This window comes from Panthera pardus, unplaced genomic scaffold (genome assembly GCF_024362965.1).
Source record: "Panthera pardus isolate Hobbes unplaced genomic scaffold, ASM2436296v1 HiC_scaffold_24, whole genome shotgun sequence".
In the NCBI taxonomy this organism is placed as follows: domain Eukaryota; kingdom Metazoa; phylum Chordata; class Mammalia; order Carnivora; family Felidae; genus Panthera; species Panthera pardus.
Genome location: NW_026526810.1, coordinates 76,782,858 through 76,806,070, shown reverse-complemented (window position 1 = coordinate 76,806,070; position 23,213 = coordinate 76,782,858). Strand labels below are relative to the sequence as shown.

The following is a 23,213-nucleotide window of genomic DNA, read 5'->3' as shown; positions in this document are numbered from 1 at the left end:
CCCACAGAATACTTCTGTGAAGGTTGCCACACAGATGAGAGTTTGCCTCTGTGCATGAAATCAGTGATATAAGCATGCTTCACTATACCAATATTTTTGTTTACCAAAAGGAAGTAGAGAGCAATCAATCAAATAACAATTATTATTATTATTTTAATACTGTTTCCAGGAAGGAGAAAAAAGATAACATTCTTAGCTAAGATATGTTCATGATTATAAGGGTATTAAAACAGCAAACACAGGAATATCTGTAACTGGGTAGATGAACTAAAGAGAAAAGGGGGAAACATATAACAATCTTCTCATGAAAAGTAGGTAAGCAAATTTCTGTGACAGGATTCTTGGAAAGACACAGAAGTGAGTTAGCTCCTCCACTTCTATTTACACAAGAATGAGTGTCCAAGCAAATAAATTCAACTAAGAAAATACTGTATATTTATGTTTTCCTCAATCAAATCTAATATATGTATATCTTCTACATTCAGAGCAGGAAGCATCTCTCTTATTTGAGGATAAGGGTTATTTTAGGGACTCTGTTTAAGATGCTCTCATCTTGGGGCACCTGGGTGGCGCAGTCGGTTGAACGTCCGACTTCAGCCAGGTCACGATCTCGCGGTCCGTGAGTTCGAGCCCCGCGTCAGGCTCTGGGCTGATGGCTCGGAGCCTGGAGCCTGTTTCCGATTCTGTGTCTCCCTCTCTCTCTGCCCCTCCCCCGTTCATGCTCTGCCTCTCTCTGTCCCAAAAATAAAAATAAAAAACGTTGAAAAAAAAAAATTTAAGATGCTCTCATCTTAATGTTTACCTTTTTTTTTTTTTAATGTTTATTTTTGAGAGAGAGAGAGAGAGAGAGAAAGAGAGAGCAAGTGGGGAAGGGAAGAGAGAGGAAGACACAGAATTCGAAGCAGGCTCCAGGCTCTGAGCTGTCAGCACAGAGCCCGACGCAGGGCTTGAACTCACAGACTGCGAGATCACGACCTGAGCCGAAGTCAGATGCTCAGCCAACTGCGCCACCCAGGCCCCCCTTCATGTTTACCTTATAGTCCTTCCAACAAATGGGACAGTGCGGTAATCTAGGGAATGGAACCAGTTTCTATAACACCTTATAATGATAGGGCCAAGAAACTACTTAGAAAGGGATTAAGCAGGCTTTTGAAGGAAAGCATATATTTCTAAGTGGACCAATTCTCCTGTGGTTGTTTCTAGAGAGAACAATTGCTAATAACCATGTGGTTGGTGACTACCAAAAAGTCAAACCTGCTCCAGAGCTGAGGAACCAGATAAGGATCCCCGAATAACATCTATCATCACACACAATTATACAGAATGAACGTATAGGGCTCTTTGTTTAGACACTGACCTCACTGAATCAAAAGGACAGATGACTCAAGAGCCTAAAATGGAACCTTGCCACTACTGCCAGCATCGCTACCGCCACCACCATCCCAGTAATAAGTAAAATGGACTAGATCTTGGTCTTCAAGACTTCCAGTTTATGATGCAAACTCAAGCTGATTCATTTTTTCTACAAAAATTTAAGTATCAATCTCTTCCTGAATAAAGTATCCATCTCTTCCTTAATAGAGAACTATTAAGACTTGCTATCTTTTTGGTTTCTAAACTTATTTTTTATTTTTTATTATTTTTTAAATGTTTTATTTGTTTTTTATTCTCAAATTAGTTAACATTCAGTGTAGTCTTGGTTCAGTAGAATCCAGTGATTCACCACTTACATATAACACCCAGTACTCATCCTAATAAGTGCCTTCCTTAATGCCCATCACCCATTTTCCCCACCCCCATCAACCCTCAGTTTGTTCTATTAGGAGTCTCTTATGGTTTGCCTCCCTCTCTGTTTATACCTTATTTTTCCTTCCCTTGCCCTATGTTCATCTGTTAAGATTCTCAAATTCCACATATGAGTGAAATCATGTGATGTCTTTCTCTGACTTATTTCACTTAGCTTAATACCCTCCAGTTCCAACCACATTGTTGCAAATGGCAAGATTTCATTCTTTTTCATCACTGAGTGGTATTCCATTGTGTATATATATCACGTCTTCTTTATCCATTCATCAGTTAACGGACATTTGGGCTTTTTCCATAATTTGGCTATTTGTTGATAGTGCTCCTATAAACATTGGGGTTCATGTAGCCTTTTGAATCAGCATTTTTGTATCCTTTGGATAAATATCTAGTAGTGCAATTGCTGGGTTGTAGGGTAATTCTATTTTTAACTTTTTGAGGAACCTCCATACTGTTTTCCAGAGTGGCTGTACCAGTTTGCATTCCCACCAACAGTGAAAGAGGGTTACCCTTTCTCCACATCCTCACCAACATGTTGTTTCCTGAATTGTTATTTTTAGCCACTCCGACAGGTGTGAGGTGATATCTCATTGTGGTTTTGATTTGTATTTCCCTGGTATGAGCGATGTTGAGCATATTTTCATGTGTCTGTTAGCCATCTGGATGTCTTCTTTGGAAAAAGTGTCTATTCATGTCTTCTGCCCATTTCTTCAGTGGATTATTTGTTCTTTGGGTGTTGAGTTCGATAAATTCTTTATAGATTTTGGATACAACCCTTTATCTGATATGTCATTTGCAAATATCTTCTTCCATTCTGTCAGTTGCCTTTTAGTTTTGTTGTTTCCTTTGCAGTGCAGAAGTTTTTTGGTTTTTTTAGATTTTTTTTTAGTGTTTTATTCATTTTCTGAGAGAGAGAGAGAGAGAGAGAGCGAGCAGGGGAGGAGCAGAGGTAGACACAGAATCCAAAGCAGGCTCCACAGCCCAGAGCCTGATGTGGGGCTCGAACTCACGAACCATAAGATCATGACCCGAGCTATAGTCAGACGTTTAACTGACTGAGCCACCCAGGCACCCCAGCTGTGCAAAAGCTTTTTATCTTGATGAGGTCCCAATAGTTCATTTTTGCTTTTATTTCCCTTGCCTCCTCCAGAGGCATGTCAAGTAATAAGTTGCTGTGGCCGAGGTCAAAGCAGTTGCTTCCTGTTTTCCCCTTCTAGGATTTTGATGCTTTCCTGTCTCACAATTAGGTCTTTCATCCATTTTGAATTTACTTTTGTGTATGGTGTAAAAGTGGTCCACATTCATTCTGCTGCATGTTGCTGTCCAGTTCTCCTAGCACCATTTACTAAAGAGACTGTCTTTTTTCCACTGGATACTCTTTCCTGCTTTGTTGAAGATTCATTGGCCATATATCTGTGGGTCCATTCTGGGTTTCCTATTCTATTTCATTGATTTATATGTCTGTTGTTGTGCCAGTACCATACTGTCTTGATGATTACAGCTTTGTAATACAGGTTAAAGTCTCGGATTTGATGCCTCCAGCTTTGGTTTTCTTTTTCAACATTACTTTGGGTATTGGGAGTCTTTTGTGGTTCCATACAAATTTTGGGACTGAACAACTTATTTTTAGATTACAAAAGTAATGCTTATTTACTGTATAATACTTAGAAAATGGGGCAAAATATAAAGAACATCTAAGCCACCCATTTTTCCACTACCTGTAAATAATTATCATTAATATTTTAGTATATTTTCTCAGTCTTTTCCTAAGTGTGTATGTTTTTTTACAACACTGTCATACTTTCTTTATCCTGCTGTTTTTCCCATTTACAATATTGGCATTTACCCAGAAGAACTGAAATCTGAACCTTGAAGAGTTATTTCCACTCCCATCTTCACTGTAGCATTATTCACAACAGCTAAGATGTGGAAACACCTAAATGTCCACTGACAAATGAATGGATAAAGAAATTGTGGTGTATACATATAATTGAAAAATTCACCGTAAAAAAGAAGGGAATCTTATCATATACAACAACCTAGATGAAACTGAGGACATTATGCTAATAAAATAAGCCAGTCTCAGAAGGACAAATATTGCATGATAGGCCATCAATCAGCATTTCTGATCCTGCCCACAAGCCACCTATTACTGAGACTAAGTTCCAGGTAAATGCAGTTGACAGGTAGGGGATTCCTTCTGTCAGCCCCCATTCATGGAATGGAGGCTATACCATGGGCATGGTGCCACTAAGAATATTGGGGCACTGATAGGCCCGGTTCATGAGGCAGTGAAAAAAACCAAAAAGATCTAAGGCTCCTCACCTCCACCAAGCAGTCAGCTCTTAAAGTAGGTGTGTCACTCAGAAATGCACCACTGTCCCTACCACCAACTTCAGAGCTCTGGTTAAGAGATTTTGCCCAGGAGAATAAGCCATAAAACAGATAGTTCCTAATCTTTTCCCAAAGGAACTGACTTCATTTGCAACAGAGCTGGAAAAGTTCAAGCCCAAAGGGTGCTCTCAAAATCAGTAGAGATTATGGTGAAAGGTAATTGAGAGGAAGTTCTTAGAGTCTATAAAGATGCAGGCTAAACTATAGGCCAGCTAGTTTTTTTTTTTTTTTTAATGTTTTTAAATGTTTTATTTATTCTTGAGAGAGAGACAGAACATGAATGAGGGAGGGGCACAGCGGAAGAGGGAGACACAGAATCCGAAGCAGACTCCAGGCTCTGAGCTGTCAGCACAGAGCCCGACATGGGGTTTGAACTCACGAGCTGTGAGATCATGACCTAAGCCGAAGTCAGACGCTCAACCGACTGAGCCACCCAGGCACCCCCCCATTTTTTTTTTTTTTTTTTTTTTTTTAGGAGCTAGTTTGTAGCAGAGAACAGGACATGGGGAGGAGACAGACTTCACTAAAATAATCCAACAGTCACTAAACAGAACAAAACAAAACAAAAACACAAGCAAATAATAAGACTGGGTGGGAGGGAGGAGAGGGAGAAGGCAAGGGGCAGTATCCAGAGTTGTTGCAATATGTTATCTAAAATGTACAATTTCCAACAAAAAACTAAGAGTCATGCAAAGAAACAGAGAAGTATACTCTGTACACAGGAAGAAAAGCAGGCAACAGAAACTACCCATGAGTGACTAGATGTTGGATTTAACAGAAAAAACATCAAAGTAACAGAAACCATAATTAAAGAAATAAAGGAAGGAATAACAATGTTGCATCAAAAAGACAAAATCAGGAGCGCCTGGGTGGCTTGGTCGGTTAAGCGTCTGACTTTGGCTCAGGTCATGATCTCATGGTCCATGAGTTCGAGCCCAGCGTTGGGCTCTGTGCTGACAGCTCAGAGCCTGGAGCCTGTTTCAGATTCTGTGTCTCCCTCTCTCTCTGCCCCTCCCCTGTTCATGCTCTGTCTCCCTCTGTCTCAAAAATAAATAAACGTTAAAAAAAAATTTTTTTTTAAAAAAAGACAAAATCAATAAAAAAATGAAAATTATTAATGAGAACCAGATAGAAATTCTGTAGTTGAAAAGTGTAATAACTAAAATGAAAAATTCAGAAGAGGGACTCAACAAAAACTGACAGAAATGAAGGGAATAGACAACTCAACAATAACACCTGGAGACAACACCCCATTTTGAATAATGAATAGGACAATCAGGCAGATCAACAAGGAAATTGAAGACTTGAAAAACATTATGAACCAACCAGACCTAACATATCTATAGAACACACCACCTAACAACAACAGAATATACATTTTTCTCAAGTATGTACAGAACATTCTCCACGACAGACCAGATGCTGATATCCATAAAACAAACTTCCATAGGTTTAAAAGGAGAGAAAGAATACAATGTATGTTCTCCAACCACATGGGGGTGAAATTAGAAATCAAGAAAGAAAAAAAAATGTGAAAATTTAAGAAACATGGGGGAAATAGAGGCGCCTAGGTGACTCAGTGGGTTAAGCAACTGGCTCTTGATTTCAACTCAGGTCATGACCTCATGGTCAGTGGATTCGAGCTCCACAATCAGCTAATGGCACAGAGCATGCTTCAGATTCTCTGCCTCCCTCTCTCCCTCTAACCCTCCTGCATGCTTTCTCTTTCTCTCTCTCTCTGTCTCCCCCCTCTCAAAAATAAATAAACTTAAAAAAAAAAAGTAGTTAAAAAAAAAAAAAAGAAATATGTGGGAAATAAATAACATATTCTTAAAAAACCAATAGGTCAAAGAGAAAATACTTTGAGATGAATGAAAATGAAGATGTAACACACAAAATTTATGAGATGTAATTAAAACAGTTCCAAAAGGGAATTTCAGGGGCGCCTGGGTGGTTTAGTCAGTTGGATGACCAACTCTTGATTTTGGCTCAGGTCATGATCCCAGGGTCATGGGATTGAGCCCCGTGTCAGGCTCCAGGCTGAGCATGGAGCCTACTTGAGATTCTGTCTCTCTCTCCCTCTGCCCTTCTCCCCTGCTCACACATTCTCTCCAAAATAATTTTTTTTAGAAGGGGAAGTTCATAGCTAATTAAGAAAGAAGATAACCTAACCTTCCACCTCAAGACACTGGAGAAAGTAGGGCAAACTAGACCTACAGCAAGCAGATGGAAGGAAATAATAAAGACCAGAGTGAAAACTAATGAAATGGAGAAAAAAAATAAAAGAGAAAATCAATGAAACCAAATGCTCATTCTTGGAAAAGATCAACAAAATTGATCAATCTTTTGCTAGACTGACCAAGAAAAAGGAAGACCCAAATTACTAGAATCAGAAATGAAAAAAACAGAAAAAACTATAAAGGAATACTGTGAACAACTGCATGACAACAAATTAGATAACTTACCTATAAGAAATAAACAGAACTGCCACAATGGACTTAAAAAGAAAGAAGACAATTCTGTAATAATAATAAAAAAAAAACTATACACAGGGTGCCCAGGTGGCTTAGTCGGTTAAGCGTCCAACTCTTAATTTTGGCTCAGGTCATGACTCCACAGTTCATGGGATCAAGCCCCAAGTCATCCTCTGCACTGTCAGTGGAGCTGCTTGGAATTCCCTCCCCCTCCTCTCTGCCACTCTCTCACTCTCCCACTTGCACTCTTTCCCTCTCTCAAAATAAATAAACTTTAAAAAAAACAAAAACAAAACAAAAACAAAAAAACCAGACACAATGAAAAGCCTAGGCAGCTTCACAGGCAAAGTCTACCAAACATTTAAATAAGAATTAATACCAACTCTGGGGGCACCTGGGTGGCTCAGTCAGTTAAGCATCAGACTCGATTTCGGTTCAGGTCATGATCTCACAGTTCATGAGATCGAGCCCCACATCAGGTTCTGCACTGACAGCACAGAGTCTGCTTGGGATTCTCTCTCTCCCTCTCTCCCTGTCCCTTCCCTGCTTTCTCTCAAAATAAATAAATAAACTTAAAAAAAAATAAAAGAATACCAATTCTTACAAACTCTTCCCCCCTACTCCCCCGCCAAAAAACCAGGAGTGGCAACAGTTCCCAACTCATTTTAGGAGGCCAGTATTACTCTGGTACTAAAACCAGACAAAGACCTTACAAGAAAATTACAGACCTGTATTTTCTATGAATATGGGTGCAAAAATTCACAGTAATTACCAGCAAACCAAATCAGGAACATATAAAAATAATTATATACAATGATCAAGTGGGTTTTATCCTAAGAATGTAAGACTTGTTTAGCATCCAAAAAATCAATTAATGTCACTATACCAATAGAATAAAGAACAAAAATCTCAAAACCATCCCAATTGATGCAGAAAAAGCATTTTACAAAATTTAAGGCTGCATCATGATTTAAAAAAAAAAAAGCCTAAGAATAGAGGGAGGTTCTTCAAACTGATAAAGGGAATCTACAGAACACTCATGGCTACATCATATTTAACCGTAAAAGATGGAACAGTTTCACGCAAGATTTAGAACAAGATGAGAATGGCCACTTCTCAGCACTTCTATTCAACATTGTAATGCAGGTTCTAGCTAGGGTAATTAGGCAAGAACATCAAATAAAAAGCATCCAGATTGGAAGAGAAGAAAACTGTAAGAAAACAATTCCACTTACAGTAGCATCAAAAAAAAAAAAAAAAAAACACTTAGAAATAAATTTAAGAATGAAGTATAAAACTTATACTCTGAAAATTACAAAACAGTATAGAAAAAAATTAAGGGAGATCTAAAGAAGTTAAAGATTCATGAATCAAAAGTCTTAAGACATCAATGCTCTAAAATTTATCTACAGATTCAACATAATCCCTAGCTAACTTCTTTGCAGAAACTGACAAGCTGATTCTAAAATTCATATGGAATTGAAAGGGGCCCAGAATAGTCAAAACAATCTTGGGAGAAAAAGGACAAAGTAGAAAGTCTCAATGCCTTCAACTTCAAAATTTGCTATAAGGCAACAGTAACCCAGACAGTGTGGTACTGGCACAAGGAAAGACATATATACATATATCAGTGGAGGAGAACTGAGGGTCTAGAAATAAAACCACATTCTATGATCAAATTTGACAAGAATACTAAGATCATACAATGAGAAAAGAATGAGAAAAATGGAAAACCACATGCAAAATAATGAAGTTAGACCCATACCTCAAACCATATACAAAAATTAACTCAAAATAGATCAAAGACCTGGGGCACCTCAGTGGCTCAGTTGATTAAGTGTCCAACTCTTGATCTTGGCTCAGGTCATAATCTCATGGTTTGCTTTGTAAGTTTGAGCTCCATGCTGACAACACGGAACCTGCTTGAGATCCTCTCTCTGTCTCTCTGCCCCTTCCCTGTTTGTGCACTTCCTCTCAAAAATAAATAAAACATTTAAATAAATAAATAAATGCCAGGTCACTGTAACTTTATATCAGTGAATTGTATGCCAAGTGAACTGTATTTCAATAAAGCTTTTATTTCCTTTTTTTTTTTTTTTAGAGAGAGAGAGAGAGAGAGAGAGTAAGGGTTGAGGGGCAGAGGGAGAGAAAGTGAGAGAGAGGAGAGAGAGAGGGAGGGAGGGAGGGAGAGATCTTAAGCAGGCTCCACGCTCAGTGTGGAGCCCAATGTGGGGCTTGATCCCATGACCACAGGATTATGATCTGAGCTGAAATCAAGAGCTGGACACTCAACTGACTGTGCCACACAGGCACACTTCAATAAAGCTTTTTTAAAAAAGAGTTAATCTTTAGGAAAGTAGTAAGAATGCATTCGTTTCTACGCAATGCTTTTATTATCAGTTTCTTTGTAAGTAGAGAGCAACTTTTGAGACAATGACTTTTAAGGGGAACCTGGGCAGCTCAGTCAGCTAAGTGACCAACTCTTGATTTCAGCTCAGGTCATTATCTCACCGTCTGTGAGCCCCACGTCGGGCACCATGCTGACAGCACGGAACCTGCTTTAGATTCTCTCTCCCCTTCCCTCTGCTCCTTACCCACTCATGCTCTCTCTCTCTCAAAATAAATAAACATAAAAATTAAATTAAATTAAATTCATACATATATACACAATGTATATAAATAAGAATCCCTTCAAATTAATTTATTTTTTTTTAATTTTTTTTTTTTAACATTTATTTATTTTTGAGACAGAGAGAGACAGAGCATGAATGGGGGAGGGGCAGAGAGAGAAGGAGACACAGAATCGGAAGCAGGCTCCAGGCTCTGAGCCATCAGCCCGGAGACTGACGTGGGGCTCGAACTCACGGACAGCGAGATCGTGACCTGAGCCGAAGTTGGACGCTTAACTGACTGAGCCACCCAGGCACCCCACCCCTTCAAATTAATTTAAATGCCAAAAAAACACTTATTCCAACAATTCTCCCACTGCATAAAACACCTCTGCAATGTTTTGCATGCATTTGGAAATGCCATCAGAGTATACTGCACGGTCCTTTGAATATATTCTATAGTAGAGACTCTGGATCTGATGTTTTTTTAATAACCAAAATTTATGAAGAGTGGAATCTAATAAAAAACTAGTAATAACATTTTTAAAATCAAATACAAATTAATAATTCTCTATCTTGCTATCCTGGTTTATTTTCTTTATAGCAATTTTCAGTCTAATAATTATAGTATGTATTTATTATCTGTCTGCCCACTAGCATGTAATAGAAATTTATGTACCCATTGCTGTATCAACAGTGCCTGAAAGAGAACCCATTAGAAAGTCAGTAAATATTGATCAACTAAACTCTCAAAAACCTACTTAGAAGGACAACACTCCTTTTTAAGAATGTACAGCTAGTCCTATAATTTTATAGTACATCATGTATAATTTAGAAATTCTTAAATTTAGCTGATAAGGCACATAAAATTAAGAACTATTCACTCCCATGTTCTTTTCTTTTTAATTTTTTTTAATGTTTATTTATTTTTGAGAGAGAGAGAGAGAGAGAGAGAGAGAGAGCGAGCGAGCATAAGCTGGAAAGGGGCAGAAAGAGAGGAAGACACAGAATCCAAAGCAGGCTCCAGACGCTGAGCTATCAGCACAGAGCCTGCCATAGGCTTGAACCCACGAACCATGAGATCATGACCTGAGCCGAAGTCAGATGCTTAACCAACTGAGCCACCCAGGCATCCCTGTACACTCCCATCTTCTACTTAAACTTTGAGGCAATATAAAAAAGAACTGACAAATCCTAAGTTTTAGGTGGAAACTATTATAGTCCTTAATTCAAAGGGACTGGAATTCAAACACTCTTTAGTAAGATAACTCTTAAAGAAACCTAGCCACACTGACAAAGAATTCTGACACTCAAACGATTTCAGACTACTGAAATGCAGGAAATATTTCCATCCATATTTGTAAAAATACTATTTTCTACCAAAATCATAATGTATAATTTGATAATCAATATATAGTTAATTTAAACCTCAAAAGGCCCCTTCCATTCAATGTTTAAGGGGAAACAAATCAATTTTAAAAACCACTGACAGAAGTATCAAACTTACCGGGTCAACAGTAGGCAAAACGTCTTTCTTCTCCAGGCCATCAACTTCATCTTCATCTGTGCTGTATTCTTCCATTGTTTCACCACTCACAAAGTGGATGACTCTCCTCGGGACTTTCTTCTTTTTTCCTATGACTCCGAGTTCTACATTTTCAAAGCCTCTTTCACTATTCATCTAATGTCAATAATAAGATAATGAGTTTCAAGTGAGGTTAATCTTTCAAATGGCGAAAAGATTCTTAGTTGCTGTATTGTAGGGAATTAAGAAACATAAACCAATCCTTAAATGTTTTTTTAAAAGAGGTCACATACACACAAGAGTGTCAGCATAAATGTGGAGTTTAATGAATAATAAAGCAAACACATGCACACTCACTACTGAGGGTAAAAAATAGAACTTAACCAATAAACGTTCTTGAAGTCAACAGCTAAGAAATCAAGCACTGCACTTCAAGTCATAGCAATTCCAATGCTATATAATATGTGAAGATACTCTGGACTTCACTCATTTAAAGAATAATGCTAATTATGGATTAATGTACAATATCAAAGGAAAATCATATAGATGCACATATACATACAGTAGAGACATAAAACAAAATAACAGTTCATGGCAGAGAATTCTACATCTCTGGATTTGGACTTAGCTATGTGTGGGCAAAACAAAACTAGTATAACTTAACTCTGTATCTCTCCTTTACCCAAAAGTTCCTAATTAAAATGCTTTTTAACACCAACTGGTACCAAAAGTGAGCAAAACTATATAGGGAAGGGTAGACCCTGGGTTGAAAGCATCCCCCATGAAGACATTCAAACCGAAAAAAAATTTTAAACTGTGCAGTCCAAATAAAATTCATTTGTAAACCAAATCTGGAAAACAGGCCATAGTGTTCTATCTCTAAATTTCCATATTTCTTAGTCAATAATGTATAGATGACAACAGTTTTCCTGATAGTAAAAGGATTTTACAAATTTCAGTATAACAGTGTGTATGGAATTCTCATTTCACTCAAATTTCATTCCAGGGAAATACTAATTTTACCTCACATATATAGCCATGTTCCAAACTCAGAGTAAATGCACATTGTGGGAGAGGACAAGGTTTTTCACTGTCATCTTGCCTCAAGTTTAAACTCCTAAGAAAGGCTTTATTTCATCTCCTTACTAGAATATTTCAAAAAGGCCAGTGCAATTGTGAAGAAAAATCTGGCAAGTGGTTACTCCTAGGGACAGGTACTAAGACAGGGGCAGAGGTTGAGGCAAGGGAGTAGTCAAGGGGGCCTGTTATTCTTTTTTTGTAGTTTTCTTTGTTTTGTGATGAGAATATGTTCATGTATTACTGATATAATTTTATGACTAAACAAACAAAATGATATAGGACTACAGGACTGCCACGATTAGAGTCCACATTGGTGGGATTCTGTAGAATAGTCCAGAGTTCAAAAATTTCGTCCTCTATAAGGAGTCTTACACTTGTATATACGACCAAACAATTTAAAACCATGAATGTTGTTCAACCAACAGGAAAATTCTTTGAACTGCAGTTGCAGAGATGGGATTATACTGATAAAAATAGTGGACTAGAACTGCCCAGTTATACAAATGTAAGTAACTTTACTTTTGCATTATTTTCTCTAATCCTCTAAGTTCCTTCTTCGAAAAAATATATGGCCTCTCTGTTCTTCACTTCCCAAAGGTAAGTTTAGTCATTAGCCAGGATCTGAATCCAGCTATAACCAACTCAAAGAACACATACATTGCTCCAAGACACACGAAGACATCACTGACAGCATCTACAACTCCTGTACAGTGAACTGAGATCATGAAAATCTTGAGAGCAGGGGCTATCTTTGGATTAACCTGAAAAAACAAAAGCCACAATTCTCCCTACCCTGTCTTGAAGGTTCAAACAAATCCTGGACCTTAATAAAGGAAGACCAGCCCATTTATTATGTCCACAAACAAAATGGACAACAAATAGTCCACCAGGTTTACCTGGTCCCTAGGCACAGTGAGCCATTCCTACTCAATTTCATTTTTCCCCTTGAAATAAGATTTGGTTTATAGGTGTTCTGATGTCAATATTTCCTTCCGAACCATTACTCAGCTCTGCGGATCCCTTCACAAGCAAGGGAAAGTCAGAGGAGTTGGGTTATATCTCCAGTCATCACACTATCTGGATGGATCTGATGCCAAAGCAACAGTCCCTGTCGGTAGACAGAGCTGAGACTTTTCACAGCACATCACCATGTCCCATTCCACCCCCATTAGAGCAGAAGCAGCTTCTCACTGCTCCCTCTGGTAATTTCTCATCGGCTTAATTTTTCCTTTCTTAGATAAAGGCAAAGGAGAAGGCATATCTCTCATTGGCTCAACTACTTTACCTTCCTTCCTTGGACAACTTGAATACATCAAAACATTCTGGCTGGTTCATAACAATTAGTATAAACTTAGCTACTATCTCCATTAGCTGTGACTCTTGGCAATATTCCTTCCAAAAGATTTTTTAAAACCTGCAAAGGTGAAGGCTGAAACATGATTCCTATTTTTCACTCCAACACCGAGGTTAAGTTTAAACAAAACTTTGAGTAATATTCTCTACACACAATATAGAATTAAAAATGGCATTTTATTTGCTCTAGTAACATTTCATATAAAGATTTTTATTAAAGAGACTTTTATCTAATGGCTTCCTTTTAAAAATTTAATATTAATTTTTGATACAATAAAACCCAAGTTTTAGGTTTATCTTCTTAAACAGGAATAAGCAAACCTTTTCTGTAAAGGTCAGATGGTAAATATTTTAGGTTCTGCAGGCCATATAGCTTCTATCACAGCTACTCAACTCTGTGAAAGCAGCCATGGACAATACATAATAAATGGGTACAGCTGTGTTCCAAAAAAACTTTATATAGTGGCTAGTGGGAATCTGGCCCATAGGCTATAGTTTGGTCAACCCATCATCTTAAGGAACAAGAGTGGCAAGTAAAAAAACCTGTGAAAGACAGTTTATGACATGTGATTCCAACCTCTAGGGAAAAAGAAAGGGGGAACAGTGAAGGGAGGCATTGATGAGTAAAACCAACCAGAAAATGAAAATAGTCTGGTGCAAAATTCCCAACAATTATAAATGAAAGTTATTCTCTGAATTTTGCAAATGTTTCTTTTTTACTGATAAACAATAAACCTCTTAGTAAGAAAAATTTCACAGTCCATAATACAAATTCCATTTTAACAAATTCCAAAGATCCGAAAAAAGAGGTTCCTAACATCAGGAAATTAATAGATGCATTGTCAATTCACATTTTATAGTTAACCAGACTAGACTGTAAATTTACTTATCTAGTTCCTCGGGGCCTGATTTTAACGGCAATTTTCTTTTTATACAGTCTCATAGCACCAAGAACTTCTTTAAAACATGTACTGCACATCATGGAATTTATTCTGTGTCACCGTCCCCAACTAGGTAGCAACATGGAAGTAGGCACAGTGTGTATCCTTCACTAGATAGTTCCTAGCACATCATAAGTTCTTGGTATCAGAGGTGCTACATAAATGAATGTGTAGCACTAAAATTTTCACTCCTTTAATAATATTGAGGCTCAGATTTTGGTTAAAAGTCTAGTCAAAGAACCTGCCTGATAGGATATCACAACAGGTACTGAATGGCCTGATTTGAGGTGAAATTCTAAACACAGAGCCAAGCTCCTATTTCTTACTCCTTTCCCTACACTGCATTTAGAATTTCTCAGTTCAGACAACTGATCAAGGACAGGAGGCTCTCCTTCCACCCAAGTCCCCACTTGGGCCTCTTTGCTCTAAATATGCTCAAAGGCATAGATCTGGGGTTCCCAGAGATGTTTCTGTTTCAGGAATGTGAATGAGAGAGCAAAAAAGGGAAAGTCAGAAAACAGTTTGTATAGTATGAACCTATTTATGTTTAATGCAGAAGAGACGATATATGCATAGGAAATCTCGGAATGATCACAACAGAAACTTACTTTTGGTGAAAGTGAATGTGAGATACTGGCGATGGGGGTATTCTTAGGACTTCCTACTTTTTGTTCAACAGCCTCCTTTACTGTTTAGATATTTATTATGTTTCAACCAGGAATCTGAAAATAATATAATATCACTACACCAAAAAACAAAGAGCCTCTCTTCAAACAATATTTAGCTGATAAATCAATACAGGTATGTTTACTTTGCTATTAGAGTGATTCAAAGCTTGAAGCAGTGATGAAAACAATGATAACAACAGAAGGAAAAACCAAATGAAAATATATCGAACACTACAGACTTAAAGGTCCAGTTCACATGTACCTGTCAGCAACAGGTCTCTAGTGAAAATGAAAAGAGGCTCCCTAATCAATTAGTGTTGCCCCTGAATTCCTTCTTGCTGATGACTTTTCTCCTTCTCAAGTAGGAGAAAAACAAGAAATTCCATATAAAAACTAGTATGGAGAAAAGTTTTTGTTCATGCAAACTACGTTCTATACTACAAGAAGCTACACTCGCATTCACGCACTATTCCCTAGGAAACTGTAGTTTGGGGGAAATGTCTTACATTCAGGTGGTGGTTAGTCTCAAAACTGAAGCTACCCAAAAAGCTTCATTTCCACTGAAGGTGGAAAGATTTCTACATAGGAGCAACTCGAGGTTCTTAATGGCCCACACTGTACTAATAAGCTAGTTTCAGGTGAAACAATTTCTTCATTAGTTTTACTTGGCCAAAGTTCCTAAACTATTACTTTATTTATTCATTTTTTTTAATGTTTATTTATTTTTGAGACAGAGAGAGACAGAGCATGAACAGGGGAGGAGCAGAGAGAGAAGGAGACACAGAATCCGAAACAGGCTCCAGGCTCCGAGCTGTCAGCACAGAGCCCGACGCGGGGCTCCAACTCACGGACCGCGAGATCATGACCTGAGCCGAAGTCAGACGCTTAACCGACCGAGCCACCCAGGCGCCCCTTACTTTATTTTTTTTTAATAAAGGGACACTTTATTATTTTTCTTAAAGTAGGCTCCACACCCAAAGTGGGGCTTGAACTCACCATCTTGAGATGGAGTTGGATGCTCCACCAGCTGAGCCAGTTAGGCTCCCCTAAACTACTACTTTAAGCTATCAAACTGAAAACAAAACAAACCTCCAGACCTTACCTCTCTAAACTTCTGCTGTCCAACACAGTAACCACTAGCCACATGTGCCTAATGCTCCCTTAAAATGAGGATAGCCCAAACTTAGACGTGCAGTAGGTCTAAAACACACGCAGGATTCCTAAGCCTTGTACCAAAAAGAACGTAAAATATCTCATTGTTAACTTTCACATTAATTACATATTTAAGTTTTTTGTTAAATTAGGTTAATAAAATATTAATAATATACAATTAAAAATTAAAATTTCTTTTTACTTTTTAAGTAATGGCTACTAGAAAATGTGGCTCCCATTATGCTTCTATTGGGCAGCTCCGAGCCTTAGTTACCCCGCGAGTGAAATGGGGATAACGCCCACATCATGCAGAAGTTATCAGGATTAAGTGAAAGAAAGCCTGTAAACGCTCAGCACATAGTTGCTATTAGCTAACCAAAGGGCACAAACAAGACAACTCAGGCGCTTGCACAAGGAGAGGCAGAGAAGTGTCTGAAGCCGCCGTCACCTGGCTTCCAGCTACTCTAAGGACAGCCTTTCGGAGCCACGCCTTCGTTCCTCGCTCGCAGACCCCAAGCAGGAATAGCACCCCCGGGAGCCCCCCACAGTCCGCAGAGCTGCCAGCGGAAAGGGTTGGTGAGGGACGCCCTGCTGTGGCGAGGCGTTCGCCCCTTGCCCCAAGCCGGTGCCTTTGGGCAGAGGCGAGGATACCGTGAGGACGAACCCCGAAACGCACCTCCGGCGGGCGGCCTGCTCGGAGGAACACAACACCGGGCAGGCCAAAGAGGGCAGCCGGCGGACGAGGGCTGTCTCCTCTCGGCTAGTCTCTCCTAGCCCCAGCCTCCGCGCCGCCACCTCCCTCGCCGGCCCCACCTACCTGCCGAGTCGATTCCCTGAACGTCGCGGCGGCCGCAGCTCCAGAGGCTCCTACTGCTTCTCCCTCCGCACGGCTCAGAGGCTCCGGGTCCATCGTTGTCACCGCTACAGGGCTGCTGGCGCTGGCAAGATAGAACGTAATGGCCGATAAGCCCATTTCCATTCTCCGCCTCCCCACCCAGGCGCGGACCGAGCCGGCCGTCACGAACTGGCACTCACCGGCAGCGCCCACCTCGCGCCGCGCCCGGCCACGCCAAGGCAGGAGGAGTGGGGCTGCCTTGATGGGTGGGACCCGCCTGAGGGGCGGGGCCGGCCGGCGCCTCGCCCCCCACTCCGGCTTCGCAGACCGCGGCCTGGGCGACTCAGCGACCAGCTCGCGTGGGGCGGAGCGAGGAGGGCCGCCAGCAGCACCGCTTCCGGCCCAGCCCACGTCCGCAGCTCTCGGAGCCGCCGCCTGGCACCACGGTGACGTCATGCCTCGTACCTGCACCTGGAGCTTGGTCTTGGGGATCCCGGGGCAGCCATGCAGCAGCTGCGTTTTGGGCAGTCACCCTCCCAGATCTTGGTTTCTGCACTTGTAAAACCAAACAGCCTTGTAGTATGCTTCAAAGGTTTGTCAAATAGATTTTAAGATGTACGGCTCATGCTGCATATTCCATTCCTAACATGGATGACAGTCTAGCCAAAATACCCGTAAAATAAGAGACTGAAAGGTAAATTTTGTTTACACTTCTCTGAAATACTTAAGTATAACTAGAGAAAAAGTTAAGTGATATCTGAAGGAGGGCAAAGGGCAGCCGCAAGTTTCCATTTTGACAAATACAAGGCATGTTTTATTATGTTTTAGGGGCGTGTGTGCATGTATAAGGGGATTTTTTCCCATTTTTCCCAATGTTCAACCAAATTAAAGTCATGATTGCACCGATTACAGTATTACTTAAACTAGTTGGAGCATTTCCAGCTAAAATTATTTTTATTGTAGTTTTAGTATGAAAGTTTTCACACAAGGTTTTGTGAATTGTAGAGGTCAAAAATAAAATACATTATTTGGGCCACAGGGAGCGTTATATGATACTTTAAATTCCATTTTTATGCCAGTCAAAATCCAGAAATACTCTCCAAAGTTATGGCATAGTGTATCTGTAATTCTACCTGACCCCAACAAGGTCCACACCCCTGTAATCTTAAATATTCCCTTCTCTCTTGTACAAAAATTGTTTTTCCTTACTCTCTGCTTAATATTTTTGTACGCTTCTATCCTGCATATAACTATAACCTAAAAAACCAAAAACCTTAAAGACAAAAGTTGATTATTTGAAAACCAACATTTTAATAATTGTTTGGGAATTCATAATCCATTTTCTGGTAATAAAATCAAGTTAGCTTGTTGCTAAGGTAAACAGGTTTTAGTAATATGATCTGAGGCTGCCTAGTGTCATTAGCAAAGGTTGAGACAGTCCAAAACAGCAAAAACAATCTCTGCAATAAACTGAAAAGAAAAAGAGCCAATTGTTAAAGACCTTATGATTTGGCTTTCATAAACAAGAACAGTTCTGCATTACATGTATTCAAAATCCCTTTCCTCTTAACGACATCAATGATATTATTTAAAAATTTTGTGGAATGTTTATAAATGCATGATTTTATTTTGCAAATTGGTAATTAAACATCAAATTACAATTTTCACTGCTGAAGCAGGACTTGTGTTCATAGTTTACAAGTGTATTTCTTAGTTAACTGAAAATTCAAAATGCAAGTCATATCCCAATATGAACTGGAAGCATTTCCTAAGAGTTACTTTTTTAACACAAATTAGCATTTGAAGGGCAGTCTATTACAAATGAAGGACTGATAGCAACAGAAAAACATAGAAATTCTAATGGTTTTATTTTGGGCATTAACATTTTTGTCATTATTCCAGACTGTCATAGGTCAACTAAAAGTGGGCAAAAAAAGCAGTATGTCAAATCTTTTCTTCATTTACCTTGGTAGTGTGAGTTGTATTATATCACTATGACAAAAAAACACATCCAGATATTAATATATCTACTTGAAAACATAACTGTGGCCTAAATTTATCACTTAATGGTGCTTATAGATCTAAAAAGGTGTAGTTGGATCCACCTATTTCTCTGAAAAGCTAGGAAAACAAAGCTGACTAAAACTTGATAACCAGGAATGTCCATCAAATAAAACAAGATTTTCTTATGGTTTTATCATAGCTACATACATATTTTAATAGAAAATGTTTTTAAGTTATCCCATCCCTCAAATAAGGGATCACTATCAATGACACATAAGAAAAAATAAAGTGGTAAAACGAAAAATGCACTTTAGGTTGAATTTAAGCATAAAAAAATTTTTAAATCATAGTAGTGGCTTCACTTATGGAGCCCAGATACTGTGCTAAGGACTTTCCTTGTATGAACTCTTCCTCACTTCTAACAGCTGTGAGGTACTACTATAGTTACCAACATTCTACCGATGAGGAGACAAAAGCTTAGAGAGAGTAAGAAACTTACTCATGGGGCTCCTAGGTAGCTCAGTCAGTTGAGCATCTGACTCTTGATTTCAGCTCAGGTCATCGATCCCAGGGATGTGGGATCTATCCACACGATGGGCTCCGTGCTGAACGTGGAGCCTGCTTAAGACTCTGTCTGTCTCTCACTCTCTGACCCTCTTGCCCATGCTCTTACTTTAAAAAAAAAGCAGGGGGTGGAAGGAAGAAAGAAACTTGCTCATGGACACAGCAGGTAAGCAGCCAAGCAAGGATTCAAAGTCAGGCAGTTTGCTTCTGAAGCCTATACTCTTAGCTACTCTGCTCCTCTGGGAAAGAAAATGTCAGAAAATGGGCTATTAGGGGCAGAAAATCCCTACATCAAAGGTGAATGTGATAGATGAAAAGATCTGGAGGCAAATTATCAAAGTGTGTATATTTTTGAAGTCTATTCTAAGATATAGCCATTTGTAAGCCCTATATTTAAGAAACAAATGAAAATACCAAGTGAGCAGGTTTTATCTGATGCCATGTGAGCACATTTCTTTTCATTGCAATTTGGTCAGATTTTTTTTGTCTCAAGAATAGACTACTGATATTCAACTAGCAGAATCTTTTATATGGCATTAGTCATAAAATATTAGGTTCTTTGTATACTCTGCCTAAACACAGTAATCTCAATGTTGAAAACTGTACATATTAATCTGAAGTCCGTAGAACACTAGGAGTCTTCTGACAATAATCAAAAAAACAAGTATAAAGCTGTAATAAGGATTGCAACGGAGCACCTGGGTGGCCCAGTCACTTAAGCGTCTGACTCTAGATTTTGGCTCAGGTCATGGTATCATAGTTGATGAAATGGAGCCCCACATCAGCCTCCGTGTTGGCAGTGTGGAACCTGCTTAGGATTCTTTCTCTCTCTCTCCCCCTCCTCCTCCCTCTCTCTCTCTCTCTCCTCTCCCTTCCCCTTCCCAGCTCTCTTTCAAAATAAACATAAAAATAAATAAATAAATAAATAAATAAATAAATAAATAATAAAAATAGGGATTGCCACAATTAAGGATCTTTCCATGTAACGTACATGATGACTATAGCTAACACTGATATACGATATATAGAAAACTTAAGAATAAATCCTGAATTCTCATCACAAAGAGAAATTTTTTCTCCTTCTTCTTTTTTACTGTACCTACATGAGAAGATGGATATTAGCTGAACCTATTTTGGTAATCATTTCATAATATGTATAAATCAAGCTATCATGCTGTAACCTTAAACTTATACAGTGACCTATGTCCATTATTTTTCAAGAAAACTGGGGAAACAAAGATGCCATTTATCTCAGGGCAAGATTATCCACTGTTCCTCTTAACACAGTAAGAAGGAAACTGCAGAAAATCAAGAGACACACATCAACTGAAGGTTTTCACACTTCCTATATTTTGAGTGTGAAGAAACCAGCAGATATTTCTTGCACCAGTTCTACCAGAAATGAAATTCTGACCCCCTTAATTGATTTCCCAAAGTCAGAAATTATGGACCCGTGAACATATCCAATAACAACTCTTACCTCTTTTGGGTCACTGAGGAACAAATTTCTCTCATTCAATTATAAAATCATAAAAAGCAAGCAAGCATGGTTCATAAACTATGCAGGTAGGCAGATATTGCATGTTCTCTTCACTGATGCAGACAGGAGACCTATCTCTGTAAAGAAGCTCACAAAACTTTAGCCATGTGTTGCTTAAAAATATACCATAGTCACAGGGTATTACTCCCTTCTGCTTCCCATGAGAAGGTAAAGCCTTTATGAGGAGGTAGGAGATTGTCTAAGGATCAGATTCATCTAAATTATCCTTGTTACAGGTAGGTACTGCTGTGTAATTACTTGACTGTTTTTCCATTTAGATTCAACTGGTACCAGGAAACGCATTGTTTTAGGCTGAGAGAACCCTGTAAGCCAAATGAAGCTAAAAGATACATGCTTTTCAAATGATAATTTCAGATGGAGAGAAAAGTAATGAGAAAATTGCAGATAGTAGCACAAGCATGCCAAACTCAAAAGAACTTGAGTGGCACCACATGCATATTATCAAAGGAAATACGCCATAATCACCAGATTACAAGGTATATTTTCACTTTAAAAGTATCTGGAAATTACCTCATACTCAGTATACCCATATCAGAGATACCAGGTCAGTAGAGACAGGGCCTAGATTCTTGGGTTAGCAACTACTTGACACTGAACACAAAGTTACTCCCCTCTAATTGCAAAGTATGGGAAAAAAACTATCATAGCAAAATTTCACATCACATCAACAACTATTTAACAAAGATAACTCTTAGACTACTCAACTCTCTAGAAATTAAATTTAAATTAAGCCCCCAACATAGGAGATATAAATTCATCATTCCTGTAACGTATGACTCGAAAGCAAAGAAGATGTTAGGCTCAACTTTAATGCAATGGCTTAACATTGAGAGTATGGTAATTGGATTTTAGAGCAAAATTTTGAAGATGACCACTCCGTTTCGAATCTGGTAAATACAAGCAATGAACAAAATTATCTAAATATGAGGTGTGATGATGGATTTCTAGTTTTGGATATAACTTATTTGGCTTTATTAAAATTATTTCTGGGTTTTAAGGAAGATCAAAAGTTACATACATTTTGTTATTATTTAGCCATGGTTCTCACAGATCTAGTTTTTATTAGAACTTATTCAAATTCCTTGGTTACTCTCTCATACAAACTGTAAAATACTTGCTTTTACCACATACACAAGCATCAAGCTAAAATTCCTTTGCATTTAAACGCTTTTTCCATTTTTTACTGAAATATTTGTATGTACTAAAGCTATATGTAAAAGAAATCAATTTTATTTTTATATTGTGGCTTACTTTTTAAACCCTCTACATTCACTGAAATAAGGTATTAATATTATATGTTCTACCTATAGGAATATGCATAATGAGACTTTAGTTCTAGTAAATTTCCTGCTTTTGTTACCTCTGTAGATCAGTATTTATTGACAATATTACATTTCTTTTTAGCTACATGACACTATACTCAAGATAGTATAGTACTGCATGTCAGACCTAGGAACTCTTCTCATTATAATGTACTGTATTTATCTGAACAAAATAATGATTTATATAAGACACTTTGAAATCATTTTTACTACATATGAAAGGTACTTAAATTTTTTCCAATAAATTACTCCATAAAATTGCAATGCATTGTATATACTTACCTTGTATCTTATATGCCAGCAAATATGATACTTCCAGAAAAATACTGACATCCATCACATGAAATTGCCCACTAATTTGCCCTTTGTTGGTATTATAGTTTGTTGAAATTAATTTCCGAGTTTTTGTTTTATAATTACATAAGCATTGTAAGCTTAGGAACTACACCTAGTTTTATTTTTGTACATATTATAATAAACTTCAGGAAGAATCCAATGTTATACAATAGTAGATCTACGTAGGGGTCTAAGTTGGGAATATAACAGGTATCAAAAAGCTTAGGAACCAATTTTAACAATAGTGAAAAATAAAAGGAAATTTGGTCAAATTATTTATGCTGTCAAACTTACGTTGTTTGCACTTGGACAAAAACCGTGAGAATGGAAGGCTAGCTTTTGCAACTAAAGATGTCAGATTGAGGAATTAATGAAATCAGAAGTTTAGAGAGCATCTCCAGTGCCCTCGTCTTACCAAAGAGGAAATGGAAGCTGAATTAGGTGTTCTGCTGTCCTTTGCCACTGTTATTTTTGCTTCTGAAAAATATAATTTGCACCAGACACAAAAAAAACTTAAAAGCAATACCTTAGTCATAAAGTTTGGCCAAGTGTCTCATTTCCTTTTTTGGTCAAAGTGAAAAGTGGTACCCCG

General features: G+C 38.3%; 1 protein-coding gene across 3 annotated transcripts in view; it reads right to left on the bottom strand.

Annotated features, from left to right (window-relative positions):
• The window catches only part of LOC109253323 (signal recognition particle 54 kDa protein), a 69,584-nt gene that overhangs the window by 5,621 nt on the left and 40,750 nt on the right, over positions 1-23,213 (bottom strand). The window contains exons 1-3 of one of the 3 annotated variants that reach the window (XM_019426173.2): positions 17,035-17,198; positions 16,817-16,937; positions 10,788-10,961 (exon numbers count right to left, since the gene is read on the bottom strand). The exons of 1 other annotated variant lie outside the window; for it this stretch is intronic. In XM_019426173.2, coding sequence (XP_019281718.2) covers positions 10,788-10,961; positions 16,817-16,909 — 267 coding nt within the window. In that variant the 5' untranslated portion in view covers positions 16,910-16,937; positions 17,035-17,198. One more of the 3 variants, XM_019426172.2, reaches the window with a different exon arrangement.